This window comes from Vicia villosa, unplaced genomic scaffold (genome assembly GCF_029867415.1).
Source record: "Vicia villosa cultivar HV-30 ecotype Madison, WI unplaced genomic scaffold, Vvil1.0 ctg.000415F_1_1, whole genome shotgun sequence".
Classification (NCBI taxonomy): domain Eukaryota; kingdom Viridiplantae; phylum Streptophyta; class Magnoliopsida; order Fabales; family Fabaceae; genus Vicia; species Vicia villosa.
Genome location: NW_026705190.1, coordinates 766,533 through 786,220, shown reverse-complemented (window position 1 = coordinate 786,220; position 19,688 = coordinate 766,533). Strand labels below are relative to the sequence as shown.

At 34.4% G+C, this 19,688-nt stretch overlaps 1 protein-coding gene across 1 annotated transcript; it reads left to right on the top strand.

Annotated features, from left to right (window-relative positions):
* Nucleotides 1–13,977: 13,977 nt before the first annotated feature.
* LOC131627927 (NAC domain-containing protein 73-like) lies at nucleotides 13,978–19,637 on the top strand. Its single transcript, XM_058898786.1, has 4 exons — nucleotides 13,978–14,115; nucleotides 14,276–14,418; nucleotides 14,541–14,736; nucleotides 18,816–19,637. The coding sequence occupies exons 2-4, from the start codon at nucleotides 14,311–14,313 to the stop codon at nucleotides 19,361–19,363; spliced, it is 852 nt and encodes a 283-aa protein (XP_058754769.1). The 5' UTR covers nucleotides 13,978–14,115; nucleotides 14,276–14,310; the 3' UTR covers nucleotides 19,364–19,637.
* The last annotated feature ends 51 nt before the right edge of the window (nucleotides 19,638–19,688 follow it).

The following is a 19,688-nucleotide window of genomic DNA, read 5'->3' as shown; positions in this document are numbered from 1 at the left end:
CCACAAGGCTGGTTAAACACAAAAACATCTTTATCATTCTAAGCACCCTAAGTGGCATGGCCCCGGGCTTATAATGAAAAGATTTTCAAACAAAAATCAAACATATGTATGTGATGATATAGATTAGATACATCTAGCATTTAGACGACATTTGTCTATTTTCCTTTGCTTCCACTAGCATAAGTGGGAACTACGATTGCTCTGACTTTCTCAACATCCCTTTGAGAATACGTAGGCACAAGGTCGATCCTTGGCGAGCAAAACAAAACAAAAAAAACCATTCAAACCTTAGCACCCGTAGACCCCGAGCTACAGATGCTCTGATTCCCTCTAGGGGATGTGTATGCAGAGGATCGCGATGATCTTTGCGAGCATAATCAAACAAACACCTTAGGTCCCACCTCTTTCTCACAAGAACCTCCACCACAACAAGAATGGAATAAACAAAACAAAGAAACCTATAGAGTACTATAGATACGTTGGGTGCTAATACCTTCCCTTCGTATAACCAACCCTCTTACCCGGAATCTCTCCCCCACTTTTTTAGGTTATTGCAGCTTTTTTCCTTTTCCTACTTTGGAAACAATAAAAAGTTTGGTCGGTACAAAAGAAAAATCATTTTTTTTGAGCACTCGAGCCCAAAGAAGGCATCAGGTGTCTCATCCACAAAAAAGAGGAACAAAACGATTTTTCGCCCGCGATAGGGCCTTGTTGCGAGTGATGATACCGTTTTCGTCTAGTTTGTTCCTAAACACCCATTTAGTGCCAATTACTCGATGGTCTCGCGGGGGAGAGACAAGGTCCCAAACCTCATTTCTCTTAAATTGGTTTAGCTCTTCTTGCATAGCTAAATACCAATGCTCATCGACTAATGCATCTTTGGAGTTTTTAGGCTCAATTTGAGAGACGAAAGAATAATAAAAACAAAAGTTACTTATCCTTGACCGTGTTGTCACCCCTTTTGATATGTCTCCTAGAATGTTCTCCATAGGATGGTCCTTAGAGGATTTCCATGAAAGGGGAAGATCACTCTTCTCACTTGGTTGGTCTTCCACTTTATCCTTAGGTGTTTGATCCAATTCCTCTTCATTATTCTCGGGTAAGAGGGATTCTTTATCTTTCTCAAGCTTGGCATCCGGGTCCTTAAGTATACTCTCAGTTGAGATACCTGCACCATTAAGAACACTACCTTTTCCGACAACTTTCAGACAAGACTCATCAAAAGAGACATGTACGGACTCTTCAACAATATGTAAACTTTTGTTGTATACTCTATAAGCTTTACTATATTGAGCGTATCCTAGAAAGATACCCTCATCCGCTTTTGCATCAAACTTACCAATATTCTCCTTTGAATTATTTAGAACAAAGCATTAACATCCAAATACATGAAGGTGGGATATGTTTGGTTTTCTTCCTTTTAAGAGTTCACACGGTGTTTTGTTTAGAATAGGTCGTATCAAGATCCTATTTAAAACATAACAATCCGTATTTATGGCATCGGCCCAAAAGTATTTTGGAAGCCCATGTTCATTAATCATAGTCCTCCCAAGTTCTTCCAACACACGATTTTTACGTTCCACTACTCCATTTTGTTGTGGAGTTCGTGGTGCGGAGAAGTTATGATTAATGCCATGATTTCCACAAAACTCTTTAAAAATATGATTTTCAAACCCACCCCCATGATCACTTCGGATGGATACTATGTTAGTATTCAACTTATTTTGGTATAACTTGGCAAATTTCTCAAACGCGGAGAAGGTTTCATTTTTGCTTGCCAAGAAAATCGTCCAACAATACCTAGAGAAATCATCAACTATGAAAAACCCATAATAGTTTCCACCTATACTTTTTATTCTAGATGGTCCAAAGAGGTCCATATGAAGAATTTCAAGAGGTCTCGTAGTAGATACGATGTTTTTAGATTTAAAAGAGATCCTCGTTTGCTTCCCCATTTGCTACGCATCACATAAGTGATCTTTGGAAAACTTTATTTTAGGTAGGCCAAATACTAAATCTTTTGAGACGATTTTACTGAGCCAAACTTTATTTTAGGTAGGCCAAATACTAAAACTTTCTTTGGAAAATGATACCGAGTATCCTTTGTCGCATAATTGACTGATGCTAATAAGATTGTGTTTAAGGCCCTCAACTAGAAGGACGTTAGAGATAGTAGTAGAAGAGGGATTACCTACACTACCTTTACCGAGTATTGCTCCCTTGTTGTTATCATCGTAGGTCACAAATCCTTTCTTCTTAGCCACTAAGTCATAGAATAAAGATAATTCACCCGTCATATGTCTTGAGCATCCGCTATCTAGAAACCATCTTTTCTCGGATGGCTCAAGAAATTCCACCTACAAATTTAAACAAGGGAAATAAGTACCCAATTTTCATTGGGTCCTTGTGTGTGAGTGAAACAAAGGTTGCTCTTGGGAGTCCATTTGAAAATGCCTTTGGGAACCAAGAATCTCCTAAAGCGACATTTTTTAATGGTATGTCCCCCTTTTGCAACAATATAGACATCTTGAGTTTGAATGGTCATCACATTTGCTAGATTGATTTTTTATCACATAAGTGTATCGTTGATACGGATTTATCATACTATTTTTGAAATGTGATCAATCAATAGCATATGTGATTCTTGGTTGTGAAGCCTTGTCCAATTTGGCTTTGATAGTTTTAAATTCTTTTTGCCAAATGTGACAAGTTTCACATCCTCCCCATCTAAACCAAGGACTCTTGTCAACAACGCTTGTGTCTTTGATACTTTTGATCATAGATTCCTTGAGAGTTTCTAATTCCTTTTCGGAATCGGAGACTTTCTTCTCAAGGTATTTGAAAATTCTTTTATTTGAAGCTAAGCGTTGAAATGCTTCCTTAGCTTCATGATGCAAAGTATCAAAGGCATGATTTAATTCAAAATAAGACATAGCATCAACATTATTGTATTTCTCATGACTTACAATCTTTTTCTTCTTTTGATGTGCCATGAGACATAGGTTGACGGTTTCCTCTTCATCGCTTGAGCTTTCTTTGCTAGATGAGTCACTATCACTTTCCCAAGCGATGTGGGCTCTTCTTCTTTTTGTTTGCTTCTTTTGAGGTTTGCTTTTCGCCTTATCTTTCTTAAGCGAAGGGCAATCCGGCTTGTAGTGACCCGGTTTACCACACATGTAACAAGACCCTCTAGGTTTAGTCTTCTTATACTCATCTTGTTTGTTAGGCTTTGATTGACGTCTATAGTCAACTAGATTGTTGTCCGAGTGCTTAATTTCATTCTTTCGAAGATATTTATTGTATCTTCTCACGAACAATCCCATATCTTCATCCGGACTATCATCTTCGTCACTAGATTCACTATCACACGTATCTTTGGTGGATGACTTAGAACTTGAAGTCTTTAGAGCAATAGACTTCTTTTAGGTGTCCTTTGACTTCTCTTTCTTTTCCTTATTTTCATGCTTGTTTAGGTTCATGAGATCTTGCTCATGTTCTTCAAGCTTTCCAAATAGAGCCGTGAGATCCAATGTAGAGAGATCGTTGGCTTCTTTGATTGTCGTGACCTTAGGTTGCCATTCCCTACTAAGACATCTCAAAACTTTGTTAGTAGCTACGACATTCGGAGTAATATGTCCCAAAGTGTGTAAACGATTGATAATATGAGAAAATCTCTTTTGCATTTCCGCAATGGTTTCACCTTGCTTCATATGAAAGAGATCAAACTCTTGCGTTAAGGTATTTATTCTAGCTAGTTTAACATCATTAGTTCCTTCATGGGCGACTTGTAATGCATCCCACATTGCCTTAGTCGTTTGGCAATGCGACACACGAAAGTACTCATCAACCCCTAAGGAAGCTATAATCATGTTTCTAGCTTTCCAATCATACCCGTAATTCTTTTCATATTTTTCATCCCATTGTGCTTGAGGTTTAGGTCTGGTGACGCCTGCATCGTTGGTTATGGTGATAGCCATAGGACCATTGACGATGACATCCCAGATTTTTCTATCAACAGAGTTGATATGAATGCACATACAGTATTTCCAATAACTATAGTTTTATCCAGTGAAAACAGACACTTTATTATACGTTCTAACCATTTATGTGTACTAGATTGCTTTATATTGGTATACTTGCTGCACTGGATAACTTCATTTAATGGTCACTTTACTGCAGGTTGAAATAGATAGAGGAGATGCATTGTGCTTAAATATGTTCTAACCATTTTGTTGGTTTTTTTATACAATTTTATTTTGATGAAGTTTAGTGGTATCAATGTGGAGTTGCTCCTGATATTGGCGGTCAAATAATTTTGCATGCCAATGCTGTTCTAATTTTACATGCCAATGCTGTTTAAGAATTTATTGATATTGCACAGGGTGTAATGGGTTGTCCTGAATTTAGGATTTAAGCATATGGTATTAAGGTGAAGCTATTGTATACAGCGTAGTATAGATGAAAATCAATTTGTGAAGCAGTATCGATACTGTCATCAATAGAAGCAATACCGACATACCTAAACAAAGAATCATGGCACCAGATCTCAATAAAATGCTGTCGACAAGATCTCTGACCTGATTTCACACGAATCACAGTGTCGCCTCTGCTGTAAAAGATAAGTAAATCTATAGTGCAAAATACTGATTTAATTTCTTGATTGTTCATTATGAATTTGGTTTTGGAATCCTGAAAGTTTTAATGACAGGGCGGTGGTTGTGAAACTTCGCGTCTATATGTTGATTCACAGGTTCCAAACTTTGCGTCCTGTGAGTATAGTCCTTTTACTTTCGATATTCGGATGCATTTTTTGTGAAAAATATTTAACATTGTTGGTACCTTGAATAATGTATTCTTCTGGTTATAGGAACAATGGGCTATGTGGCTCAAGATGAAGATGTTGGGGAATTATGATATCTACAGCAGTTGGGAGTTTGAGACAACAGTGTTGTGTGATTCGGTTTGCGGTGGTGCGACGGTGGGTCTAGGTGATGATGAATTTGCTGCTACTTTTCTGTCATTTGCTGCTAAATTAATTGATAGTACCATGATTTAAAACCAGATATAAAGATTGGTGTTAATATTCGATTATAACAAATGAATTATGAATGAATGTGGATTGGTTATGGGGTTAAACTATTCATGAGCAAACTTAATTGATATATGTTAGCATCTTGAAAATAATCATAAGAGATGTTGTTAGTAGCTTTCTTTGATTTAAAACTTGGTGGAACAATTAAAAACTGTCAGCTTTCTCCGATTATGATTACTGATTAGTTGTTTGAATATATTGTATAAACATGGCTTGAGATGATTGAAAGAATGTTGCAGGGATCGGTTTTGTGTTTGGATATTATGCATGTTAACTTGGTTTGAAATTCTGTGAAGATTTTTATGGGTTTAACTGGCTGTTTGGTCTTGGTGCAGGTCTGTTATAGATAGTAGGTTGTGGTGGTTTTCACACATCTATAGTACTAAATTTAAGCAAGGTTTGAGTGGAATTTGGTTCAATTTAGGTGAGTATGTTCAATTTTTGATTAGCATGGCAAGATATGAATCAGCACGAGTTTCAGTTCTAGCTTTAATTTCGAAGGTAAGTCTCATGTCTGGCTGCACATTGTAATTTTAGTATGAATTGGTAGGTTCCTTTGCTCTGTTTCTTTTCAGCGTGAATATTTATTAGTATGTTTATAATTGTATCTTAACACACATTCATATAATTGTACCACATCTATGTGACATTTGCGTCCCATGCGTGTATGCTTTTCTAATCAGTTTTAAGTGGCTAATTTATGAGCTTATTTCGTTGAATGTAATTGTGCTTTGGTGCACCAAGTGGTTGGTATGTTGAGGTCGACCACTAGAATTTAAAATAGAAGAACTAATACTGGGTTGATTAAATGGATGGTTACCATACTCTTATCCTTGCTACTGTGAGTCATCTATTTTTCTCTTTCTTTCGCCCTATTTAAAAACCATAATGGTTCCTTACCTACTAATAGGACTGTTTCAGTCAGTCATGAGTTATATGCACTTGATTGGATTAATTATGAAAGATTATACTCTTTTCGCCACTTTTCCTTTTTAAGAAGTCGATACCTTGTAAGCTTATATGCCGCATCATACTGATAGTGCACGCTGCAGCGTGAATATTTATTAGTATGTTTCTTTTTAGTATGTCATTCTAAAGGAAATGAATTCTTTTACAGTTAGTTTTGTGCAATATATGTATCTTTTTTCATAATCAAATGTTGCATTTGATTGCACAATGGGGTATATAGTGTAATTCTAAGGTAGATTATATTTAGATTGTGTAATTCTAAGAGTTCTTCCATTATTTGATGGTGGTAAATGTTGCAGGGATATTGTAATTGTTTATGGTCCGGACCCTTCAAATCCTGCCAATAGAAGTTCTAAGCTTCTTTTCTCAACTTCAAAAGTCCAAAATCATTTACAACAGTACCTACAGGTGATATAAAGTTATGCTATATGCTGCTTGAAACTGTTGACAACTCTGATAATTGTTTATGAAAGCTGAAATTTATCCTATCCAATCTGCTTTGAACGTCAGAAGCTAAGTTCTTTTCTTTTGCGGATTTTACTACTTTCAGGTTCAGAAAAATTGTACTAATTGTGGTGTGCAGTTTCGTAGTGGTATATCTGTAGTGGCGGTAAAGTGTTTCCAGTGGTATATCTGTTATGGTGTGAGCAAGCATCACCGATGAAGTGCAACAGGACCTGCTAAAGCTATTATTTTTAGCGAGTGTAACAGAACCTGCTAAACTATGCCTTTTATCTTCTAAATGATCACACACTTTATAATAATCTGATGTCTGTATTGTACATACATATACATGTATAGATACTGTGTACATTTACAATCTATATCTATATTCTAAAAAAACATTCAATTTACAAGATTGTTGGTTGTATATCTCCAAAAACATGGACACTGAAATTGGACACTGAAGTCGTTGTAGAAGCGATAAACGAAACAGCCAGAAATTCAGCTGCTATCTCGGCTAATGTGGTTGTCGATGAGAGGCAGATGAATACAAGATAACAATTACTCAAATAGTTATATGGAGAGGAAAGCAACTTCGATACTGACATCAAAAGATATGTGATTTCAATTCATTGTGGTAGCTAAAGATAAGTGATACATTCCAGCTATTGCTTATATTGACCTTACAGAGTTGTGGTTTATAGTTTTTATGACCAAGCATTAGTTGGAATTGAGCACTCAATACATTATTTTAAAGATTGTGAATCACGTGAGTGTACTTTTTACAGTTGTTTTTTTACTGTTTTTAAAAATATTTTTCTTATCTTAATTAATATCTTTAAAAAATTATGACTTAACAAAATTACATCTTTTGAATTGAATCTTACTTATTAGCTAAAGATATGTTTCTCCGATTCTATAAACTAATTAACCTAAATATAAAGATTTTTCCATTCTGCCAAAATCTCTTTTCTCTCTCACACTTTCTTTTATTATTTTCGTTACTATGATTATTTTATTCTTTAACAAGGGTTATTTCTCTCATATTTTTTTAGAAATATGTATTTTTCTTTTCTAACAATGAGGCATGTTTGTATTATTTTAGTTTTTTTTCTTCTTTTTATGATTGTTTAAGTTATTATTGTATTAATTCTAACCTATTTTTTAACAGATTTACCATCCTATTTATTTATTGTTACAAAATTGATACTGATTTGATATATTTTTTCTATTATTTTTGAATTCCATATTCTAACTGGTAACATAAAACCGCTCCACACCAGAACCCGTGCGGAGGCACGGGTTTCACACTAGTTTTCTAAAAAGTTATATCAAGCACTAGAATGAACCGGAGCTCGTGATACCACTTGTTAGACGATAGGAATGGTCTATAGGGGGGTGAATAGACCACCTTTTCCCGACTTAAGAAAATTTTAGCTTTTGAAACGTGACTTCCCTGAATCACTTAATCGTCTCCGAGCGATCGCGTTATCGGGGACCGGATATGTGCACTAAATCGAACGGATGAAAAACGGCGAGTAATGAATTACGTTTTAACGAATTTATCAATTACTTAAATTTCACACTTGATAGTATATTACTCACAATGAACATTTATACCAAAATTTAAACAAAAATTGATTGAGGAATTTTATTGAACACTTGGTGATCGATATTTACCAAACCTTAATTTTTGTTCAACAATGGAAATTTAACAAAAGGAATAGAACCTAGATAGAAGTAAGAACGATAAAGAACACGAGATTTGTTAAGGCAGTTCCTCTATCGTCCTCGCAGGAGTACGCCTGCCCCTAATTTCAAATGAAATTAGGAAAGTTTTATTTGATTGCAAAATGTTTAACAAGGATAGAATTTACCAATCACCAACTACACACATGCAGTAAAATTGAATACAATTCGATCCTCCCCTTGATTCAAGTTGAATAAATTCAATGTCAATGATCTTCACCGATCAAGACCCCAATCGTTCCTTTTTCAATCCTCCGGTTGTAGCAAATTTGTTGAGCGGATCTTCAATCCCTCAATACCTTATGCACGGCTGAATTGATTACCAAAGTGAATCGATCGTCAAAAACCTTCGTACCAAATCTTTGTTGAAGAAGGAAAAACCTTAAGGTTTTATACAAGAAACACCCTCAACAATATTCACTCGAACAAGATAAATGTCTACCGTCGAATCTCGAACAAGATAAATGTCTATCGTCGAACCTTATCAACACACGTTCCTTACTCCGATTGAAAAAGATGATTATGTGTGATTTTTGATCAATAAGCGAAAGGTTGAAGATGAGAAGAAGCTTGAGTATATCTTTCACGTTTCTTGTTAAAATGCTTGAGAATGATCAATTGGATATTTATACCACACCCTTTGCATAGGCCACTTAGAACACAGCAAAAACCAGTATAAGAAGCGATAGGTCGACCTGCTCCCCTGCATAGGTCGACCTATTTAGAATTTTGCACCTGAAAATGAACTAAGTGTGACACTTGCGTCGACCTGAAGGGTCAGCGTGCGCATACCTGAGATTTCCTCAAAATGCCATGCGTCGACCTGAGCCATCAATGCGTCGACGCATTTTGTACTTAAACTGAATCCTTAAGTCACCAAGATTGGATGCGTCGACCTGAAGGGTCGGCGTGCGCATACCCGAGATTCCTCCAAAATCCCATGCGTCGACCTGAGGAGGTAATGCGTCGACGCATTCAGCCTTTACATGAAATCCTTCACAAAATGCTTGCAGTAGGTCGACCTATGGTATTTGTGAGTCGACCTATTGATGTCTTGTAGCCAAAAATGCTTGTCTTTGTTGCATCCATTTGATTTCTATGATTCCACTCTAATTGTAGCTAATTCACAATGCTTTGACATCATGAAAACTACACCATTGCCCTCACAATGGAAGCCAAAGAGTTAATTTTGCGCGTTCGAAGGAGGAGTCTGTATCAGGCATGTTTTTATCGGTTACTTTTCTTTCATTTTTTTCAATTTTTCTTATGTACTCAACATTTATTGTTTAGTGTTAGACATCGTAATTTTCCGGGAGGAGCATAATTCATAACGACAATATGCTACATTGTGATACCGGTTAATAGCGCGATAGTGTGAGACCTGTATCCGACAGTAAAAGTTTGGATATTTAATTTTTAAACACCGCGACAGCTCTTTTCAAATTAACTAGGACTTATAGATTTTCAAAAATTGGTTAGAACCTGCAATTAAGTGAGCGACAGCAAAGCAACTATGATGTCGAACTATAACGCGAGCTTAGGGATGACAACGTGTCGGTTTGGGTGCGGGTTTCACACTGCCCAAACCCGCATCCGAAATCGGCACCCGAACCCAAACCCAAACCCAAATGATGTTTGGGTGGCAAAACAACACTCACGTCCACACCCGTTGCGTTCAAGTTTTTTCACTCAAACCCTACAACTTTCCACAATATTATATATATATATATATATATATATATATATATATATATATATATATATATATATATATATAAGCGGGTATGATTTCAAGTTTCGGGTGCGGATTTCACACTACCTAAACCCGCACCTGAAATATCGGGTGGCACCCAAACCCAAATCCAATCGACTCAGGTTTTCACCCGTTGACTCGGGTTCGGGTGCGGGTGGGCCCCCGCGGGTTTGGTTATGATTGCCATCTCTACGCGAGCTGCGCGAGAGTGAGTAGCGTCTTTAAGCCTTATTTCTTGTTGCTCGTTTTTTGTTATTGTTGTTGTTGTTGTTCTACTAATGCATTTTATTTTACTAAACGACATACAACAACGATTGTGTTATACAATTGTGATTGTATGTAGCGCGCTATCTAATTTTCTATCACGGACAACAGTGATTGTAAATAACCCACTTTCAACCAGTCAACCACACTCTACGTAACAACATTTGTTTGACTGTTATTATAGATCTTTCGCAATAATTAACATATGTATTTTTTTTATAGTAGTGTGTGTATCTCTCTCAACAATCCCGTTCAACATTAACATATTAAATCCTTGAAATAGATATTCACTTTATACCTAAAAAAATTATTGGTATACAAGTTCGTGTCTTAATCAAACATAATTACAAAACTATTATTAACCATTTTTCATTGTAATTTTGTCGTTAATCAAAACTATTACTACATATTACATACAGAATTTACTGTAGACCATACAGTATACCAGGGAAGACAACCTCGTGAAAAAAAAAAATAAAAATAGAAGAAGCTTAATGCCTAAGTTTCGTTGCGTGGCTTCTTTAAGAAGCTCTCAAAGACGTGTCCACGGATGCAACATGGAAAATTCATAATGAAGGGTTATACTTCTATGCTTTCGTGTCTATTCTATCTACTTTGAAGCCGACATCCAAACCATTACTAGTACTACCATTTCAAATCGTATCTATTTCAACACAAAATGACAAAAACATCCTTAAACGTGACCGGTCAACTGTTGTTCCAGTCATGTTCAACACCAAAACGTCGACGACTTCGAACACAAGTTTCGTGTTCCATATCTTAGCTTTTCTTCTTTTTTATTTTTTAATTAAAAAATGCTTGATTTAATAATACAATCGTGCTCCCTAAGCCAGTACGAGAAAAACACAAACTTGACACCGCTTACACACATAGTATCGATCTACTCTGTAAAGCGGCGAACCGTCCTAAGAATCAGGTTGCCAAGTTTCCACTGTTACATACTAAAAGTACCATTTAAAAACTTTATGATGTAATGCCTGCCCTTTTAGATATTCCTTAATTACGTAGAAAATACATTTGATATGTTTTAGAATAGATCAAATCCAATTTCATCTTATTATTATTATTGAATTTTTAAATACTTATTACATTTAGATGAGTCTTTACACATTCATGTGGCACTAATCTTTTTTATGACAAAATTAACCATATTTATTTCGGTTGGTCAGTCTGCTAATCGTGGTTACAAAATATTGTCAGCTTTTTTAGACAATGTGCTTAATTAGTTTAGTATTGAGAACAGAGGCGGATCCAGACATCACATTTTAGTATCGTTAAATATAAATGAAATTATATTAAAAATAAGAAATAATATTTTTTTTAAACTATACCATATTTATAATGAAAGTTAGTCAAATGTAAGAGATTATAAAATATAAAAGTGAAAGAAAAATTTGAGATTGTAACATGTTTTAAAAGTTAGATTAGACCGGTCAGTCGAACTGAAAATTGAAAGAATCATCGGTCTATTAAATCAGTGAAAGCCAAGTAGAATCGATTAAAATCAATAAAAATTGACAAATCGACGATTTTGAAAATTCGACATATTAAATGTTTATTTTTTCCTCTAACGACGTTGTTTGGATAATTTTTTTAAAAAAATAAAATTAAAATATAAGTAGGTTTTGATCAAAATTTATTTTGAACAACTTTCTCTCTTTAGAATTAAATTTATTAAACACTTCACTTATTTTCTTATTTAGTTTATGTTACAATTAAAGTTTATTCAAAATTTATTTTGATTTGTATTTTATACTACTATTTTATTGTATGTGATAATTATGTTTAAAATTTGAATTTAAAAAATGTATTTTTAAAATAATTATATTTTGAAATTTAATAAGTGTCGTGATTTTTTTTTAGAGATCAAATCATCTGGTTTGACTGATTTAATAGCTATATAGTTTTGTTAGAGGGACCGATTTATTCAATTGAATTATTCAGTTTATTCAACTAAATTGTCCAATTTTAACAAATAAACCTATGACCTACCCTCATCAAATTGATGACTGATCTAATTTTGAAAATATTAAAAAAATTCTTTGTGGATAGCAACTGTCTTGTTGACTTATAGTAGCTTAGTAGTACAAAAAAAACTATTCAATAATGTCATCATTTGAAAAGATTATACATCTTGATGCACTAAAATTAGTCTGTTTATACTCATTTGGCACTACTGCATATATACAAAAGAAAGAAAAGAAAACTAGTGTAGCTATAGCCACACTTAGCCACAAAGTAGATCCGTCCATGATTGAGAACATTTCAAGTCTTACATTTGTTAGACATAAATTATTGAAAGAATTTTTATAGAGGAGCATTCCTCACCTTCCAAGTCGATTTTGTGAAGATGAGTTAGATCAAATTCTAATATGGTAGCAGAGTCTATTGATCAAATTTTGGGTTGCTCACCTTAATATCTACACACCATACCCAAAAAGATATGAGTGTGAAGAAGTGTATTGGGAAGATCACAAGTTCCACATTGGTTAGACATAAAGCTTTGAAAGAGTTTATATTCTCAAGCAAGAGTTTATATTCTCAAACAATGTGAGACTATTTTGATTAGTTCGAAGTAGTTTCCTCCCAATCGAGGCTAAGAGACACAATGTAAATTTTCTAAGTTCTCATAAATAGAAAATAATGAAATTATTAGACAATATCTAAAGATAACACAATACTCCAATGATGGTGTGTGTTGGAATAACCCATCAAATGGAATATGTAGGAGAAAATCCTGAGCATGTGGTTATTTCAAACACTAAAAATTAGTTTTTTATTTTGTGATCATGACAAACTTTACTTACATGTCCTTAACACGTATACTAAAAATGGAATTCTCCATAACATATTGGGCTTTAAGGGGGTAGTGTTCTTGCTAGTAAAACCACTAATGCCATCCGTTCGAATCGTACCACTGAGACCATCCAAAACTCTCTCAAAATCAGAATGCATATACCACATATTTAACTACCTCTCCAATATATGACGTTGTAACATTTAAGATTCGCCTCTAAAAGTCATAAACACGTAAAAGACATACTCTACTGGCAAATACAAACCTAACCCCTCAATCCTAACAGGTAAATAAAAATGCATATCAATTCTCAATTATCAACACAAGGCCGAGACAAGGATACGATTTTTTGTTATACAAGAATATTCTTGAGGCTTACCGTTGTTCATAATGATATAAAACTTTTGAGAAATGTTAAGTTTACACCACAAAACTACAACTACACCGTATTTATATACAGTTCCACACACTTTTGTTTTTTTATTAATTTATTTTTCTGTATTGGATTTTGTGCAAATCTAAAAATAGTTGGGAATAGATACGGTGTAGGTGAGGTGTACAAAATTTAAGTGTAAAGATAGCACTGAAACTTTAGATGCACAATTTCATTTCAAAATATCAATAACTTTGTGCACCTTCCTTCGTAGTTGTATCAAGCTCACATCAATAATAATAATAATAATAATAATAATGATTATTAATAATAATAATAATAATAATAATAATAATAATATTAAATATGTTTTTAATAATAAGCAACTAGTTAAATATGTAGGCCGCATGTATTCTTTGGTTGAAACGTGTACACACTAGCATAGCCAAAACGTGAACTCCAAGCAACCTTCTCTATATGTAGAACCCTATATTTTTTTTTCCTATCTTTCTTTTATCTATCTGCCATAACTAACTAAACGCTCTACACCCTCTCTTTTTCTGCCTCAAACAGCACTTGGAAAATCACAAACACAACTCCAATCATTGAATCATAACACACACAGAAGAAATAGTAAAAGTGTGAGCCTCAAGGTACGTATGATTAAACAAATATTCTCTCATAATTTACAGCAACAAGAAAACGTGTCCCCAAAGACACAAACTGTATAATTAGCTTTACCTTTCTTCACATTTTTTTATCTATAATTAATTTATCACTTTTTTCTTTACAACTACTATTTATATATTGTAGGAGAGATTAGTAGAAAAAAAGTTTTGTTATTCAAGATGACATGGTGCAATGAGTCTGATGTTAATGATCACATAAAGCTCAATGAAGAATTTCAAACAATAAAATGCCCCTCATGTGGCCATGATATTGAAGTGAAAAATCAGGTATTAATTAAATATTTATTTATTTATTTATTTATTTATATATTTATATATTTATTTTGATCTTAATTTTAAGTTTATTTTTGTGTGTGAATATTTTTATTAAACTGATGATATATATGTAGGGTGGAAATGGAATTCATGATTTGCCTGGTTTACCAGCTGGAGTGAGATTTGATCCAAATGACATAGAAATATTAGAGCATTTAGAGGCAAAAGTGATGTCTAATATGTGCAAGATTCATCCACTTATTGATGAGTTTATTCCAACACTTCAAGGAGAAAATGGAATCTGTTATACACATCCAGAAAAACTACCAGGTTTTATTTTATATGTTTTATTTTAGCTTAATTTTATTAAAATATAGTTTAGAAATTTGAATACCGTTTGATGAATATTAAATTGCATGTGGTATTTATTATTAAATCATTTAAATTATCATTTATTATTGGTAGACACAGTCTTGTTGTGCACGGTACTGCATGCATCAAATTAATTAATTATTTTTTTGTAATATTTAATTATATTTCTTAATAATCTTTATAAAAAATTATTTCGTAAAATTATTTATTTTTTATTTTGCCATATTAAAAAATTATTTTTTTAATAGTATATAAACATTTATATTCTCCATATTGAGATGATTCTTGCTATTGAAGCAATGAAAATTTTATGTCTATCAACAGAAGTTGAGTCTAGTTCCTTCTATTAATTAATGCTACAACTTGATAAATCAACAATTGAAGCAAAGAAAAAGTTTTTGTCTAGTCATTGGTACGTGTGTGTAATGTTCATGAACCTCTTTCATGTAACCGACTCTTTAAGTGTTTTACAAGAAATCAACTCATGCTTGAATTGGCAATGGCTACCAAACTATGGTTAATAGTGCCATCCTATGCCATGCCTTACATCAGCAATATAGCAAGTTAGGTCAATTGCTGATTCATTTTGTTGCTGTACCATTTAGGTCAATTAATTGTCAATGAAGTTACAAAAATTAAAATTAGTGTTTATCATGATAGTCTTAATTCAAACTATGGAAAGTTAATTACTTGTTGTTAGTTAGTTGAATAGATTATAAGGTTAATATTTAAGTTAAAAGTTAATTAGCTTTAGAACTTAGTTAGTTTAACTAGCCGTATAAATCAATTTGTTAGAAGCAAACAAATTATAAAAAGTGGCACATACTTGTGTACCGGAATAAATTTACTATGTTTTGCAATGGGGTGGGCCACAAAGAAGCAACAAGAACCAAGTTATTGACATCGGGCGAGCGCCTAACATAGAGACAATAGTCGCCCAAAATAAGACAACAGATCGGGCAATTAGGTTGGGCCGCTTGATGGGTCAGGGTACGAAACTCATGATCTACATGACTTATCACGTGTGGCTTAAGAGGTATTCCGAAGTAGCCTCATAAATTGGCCATACTGCACATGAAGTCACTTGTTTGGGCTTCGGTCACCTGAATTAATTTTCATTATCCATTCGCCCGCGAACGTGGAAAGCGACATGTCCAAGCTGTAACGAATGAGAGATATTAGTCAATGAGGAAAAATTTTCCTCCCACAATTCAAGGGAGAACAAATCTCCTATGTTCCATGTTTCTGGTATTGGGGTTGGAAAAACCACTCTCTAGCCCAGATCCAAGAACTTTCTACATATACTCCACTCCTAGAGCTAGGAAGGGATCATGAATTTTCTCTCAAGAACACATATAAAGCCTTTCATAACCCTCACCTAAGTAGGTCCTCAATGCACATTAAACCCTAAAACCTAACATTTTTACATAAACAGGGGCTATCATCTCATAATACTTCTTTAGCAAGTACAATTGACACCCATTGTGGAGCCTCGATAAAACTAACCTGAGTCACACTTACCTTTTATTCATCAAATAAGGGGCCACGAGAACTACCAACTTAGTTGCACCCATTTACACATTAGTAGGAGGATTTGCTGAGGGTGGATAATCTTACTCTTCTCACCAGAGGTATGTTTGGTAGGTTCTGGTGGGGGTGATACATTAATCAGTCATAAACCAAACATGGGAAAGAAGCCAAAACTCATAATCATTTACTCAAGTGAAGACTCCACCAACATCATTCCTCATGATAATGAACCCACGGGACGCATTTAAGATATTCTAGTTGGATCCATATGACATTTGATTGTTTCAAGGTTCTCAGGTTAGATTTTCAGGCGAGTAAGTACAGGTGAAGAGCCACATAACTCTCAAGACGGTGTTCAACATGAAAAAGAGTATGAAAACAATCAAGGTCCGGTATCTCATATTAGCCACCCCCTCGACATACAACAACTTAATGAGACGACCCACACTCATCCTTTTAGGGGCCTCCCTCTCAACCTTTTACTTAATCATGAAATATCTGCTACCTAAAGGACAAGATGGAATAGTCCAACAAGATCAAGAGCAACAACCTCATAGTAAATAGGGTAAGGATGGCCGCAACCACCATTCCACATCCCGGAGGACATGTAATCATTGTCCTAAATTTAGAATTTAGGATAGAGCCTGAGAACGACAAAGTAACTCCCGTGAAAGATCTAAAGAAGGTCCATATTAGGCCCTAAGATTTTCATTCCACGAAGATGGGAACTTCCCTCAGTGAGACTGAAGAAGAGGAGTTGGTTGTCCATCTAAGGAAGAACTTCGACTTGTTCTCCTGGACACAAGATGACATGTCAGATATAGACGCTAGAGTATTCTATCATTACCTCGCCATCTACTCCACAGTGAAACATGTGTCTTAGAGGAAACATAAAGTGGGCGAGGAGAAACATAAGTCAAATCTCCAATCTGGTTGGCTAATGTGGTATTGGTTCAGAAGTACATCAAAATGGAAAATGTGCTTCTATTTTACTGACCTGAACACAACATGTCCAAAATATTCATATCCATAGCCTAACATCGATAGGCTGATTAATGGATCCCCGACCTATAAGAATTTGAGCTTCATGAATCCTTACTCTATCTACAATCAGATAAAGGTGGATCATTTGGACGCTCCCAAGATGGCGTTTATGTCCAGCCATGACAACTATTACTACTACAATGTCATACCTTTTAGACTGAAGAATGCAGGTGCCTCTTATCTGAGCCTAAAGGATGCAATATTCTCAAAGAAGATAAGACGAAACCTGGAGGTCTACATCAATGATATATAACTATGATGATTTCAGGGGATGGAAGTTATTGCGCATATCTAGAAGACATCTTAATATCAGTCATGAGGTACAACATGCGCTTAAACCCCGCCAAATACTCTTTTTGTGCTAACTAGCAAATGTCATACTATCATCAATTCTGCTGTTCAACAATGTTTTTAAAAATGCAGTGTTGAATATGGTGTGAATGTAAAAGATAATAAGACAACTACATATTGCTCATACACTTGCATGTAGATGATTTGTTGGTAACTACATATCGATCATATGTTTTTATGGCAACCCTACATATTGCTCATATGCTTGTATGAAGATGAAGAATATGTATGAAACGAAAAATCTTTGGCAAGTTTGCTTATTTTCTGAGGAATGGAATATCTAGAAACCTTGCATGATCTAATACTTCATTGTCCAAGCATGCAACTAAGGTTTAAAAATATTTGAGAAGTTTCACTTTAATTTTTCAATAACACCTATTGAAGCAGCACCAAGAATTATATGAGATGAAGATGATGAAATTTTGGATCCTATAATGTTTAAAAAACTGGTTGGTTCATTAAGGTACTTGTGCCACTGCCAAAGCAAACCTAATATCTGCTTTTCTGCTAAGCTAGTGATAATATTCATGAGCAAGCCTTATAAATCTCATTTATTATGTTTCAAACATGTGTTGAGGTATATTAATGGAATTATCCATTACGCCTTATGTTTACTACATCCTTAATGACTAAGAAATTGGATTTAGAAGAATTTCTTGATGTTGATTAGTATGGGGACAAGGTGGATAAAATGAGTACATCTTGTGTGCCTCCAGGACGAGTGTATCTTCTAGACCATATTTATCAAACTTTTTTCTAGTGGCCCGTGTGGGTCGGACGTTGGCCCAAACCATAACAAGTAGGTTATAAGATTGTTTATTAAATTAAAAGTTAGTTAGATTAGCTAGTTGTGTTTTATTTACGTGTTGCACAAGTAAACCCGTTTGTTAGGTGCAAAAAAATCTATACAAGTGACATATGGTTGTAATGAATACACACTCTTATATGCTCATATATTCAACTCAACTTTTTCTTTCAATTTCTCTTTTTAGTTTAGTTATAGTTGGTTTTAACCCAACACATTATATAATAGTGATATGCATGATTCTCATATCTATAAATACTATAATGCAAGACTTATACATGACTATTTTTTCTGTAAACTAATGCAGGAGTTAGCAAAGATGGACAAATCCGTCATTTTTTTCATAGGCCATCTAAAGCATACACAACAGGAACAAGGAAAAGAAGAAAGGTTCACACCGACGAAGAAGGAGGCGAAACAAGATGGCACAAAACAGGGAAAACTAGAGCAATTTTTGTTAATGGCATTGTCAAGGGTTTTAAAAAGATACTAGTACTCTACACAAACTATAGCAAGCAAGGAAAACCAGAAAAGACTAATTGGGTGATGCATCAATACCATCTTGGTAGCAATGAAGAAGAAAAAGATGGAGAATTAGTTGCTTCAAAGGTGTTTTACCAAACACAACCAAGACAAAGTGGTAACTCCATTAATGTAAGAGATTCATATGAGAAAATAATTAACAAAGGAAGTGGTCATAGTAATAGTACAACACCTAACAGTTTAGGTATGGTGGAATGCTACAATGGTTCTTATACAAATTATGAGCATGTCCATGTTGGTCATCATAGGGAAAGCTTGCCACAATTTACTACAATGGATGCAAACAAAGTAAGAGTGCAGGAGAGAAAGTAAATATTGAGAAGAGATTCTAGGTAGAGACAGTTGTGATTTTACTATTTTTTTATGCTAGTGATTCTATTAATAATCAAATAACATCACTTCTAGTTCAATGAGATTGGAATGGAATGAAGGAAGAAATAAGTAATTGGTTTTTATAGTCATTTATGATTCTGAAATTTAGAGAACAAGCTAGGTAATTTCTGGCACAAACGATTAGTATTGACTATTGGTAATTCATTAATGTTGACAATTCATTAGTGTTACACTATGTCAAAGTTTTGCCAAGGATTAAGTTCTTACTTTTTTTTTATTTTTTTTATTTCTTGAGTATACGGCA

Excerpts from the sequence above, each read along its gene's own strand:
- LOC131627927 (XM_058898786.1), top strand. The coding sequence starts at position 14,311 with ATGACATGGTGCAATGAGTCTGATGTTAATGATCACATAAAGCTCAAT. Across the intron at positions 14,419-14,540 it reads ATATTGAAGTGAAAAATCAG|GGTGGAAATGGAATTCATGA; the intron begins GTATTAATTAAA and ends ATATATATGTAG. Across the intron at positions 14,737-18,815 it reads ACATCCAGAAAAACTACCAG|GAGTTAGCAAAGATGGACAA; the intron begins GTTTTATTTTAT and ends AAACTAATGCAG.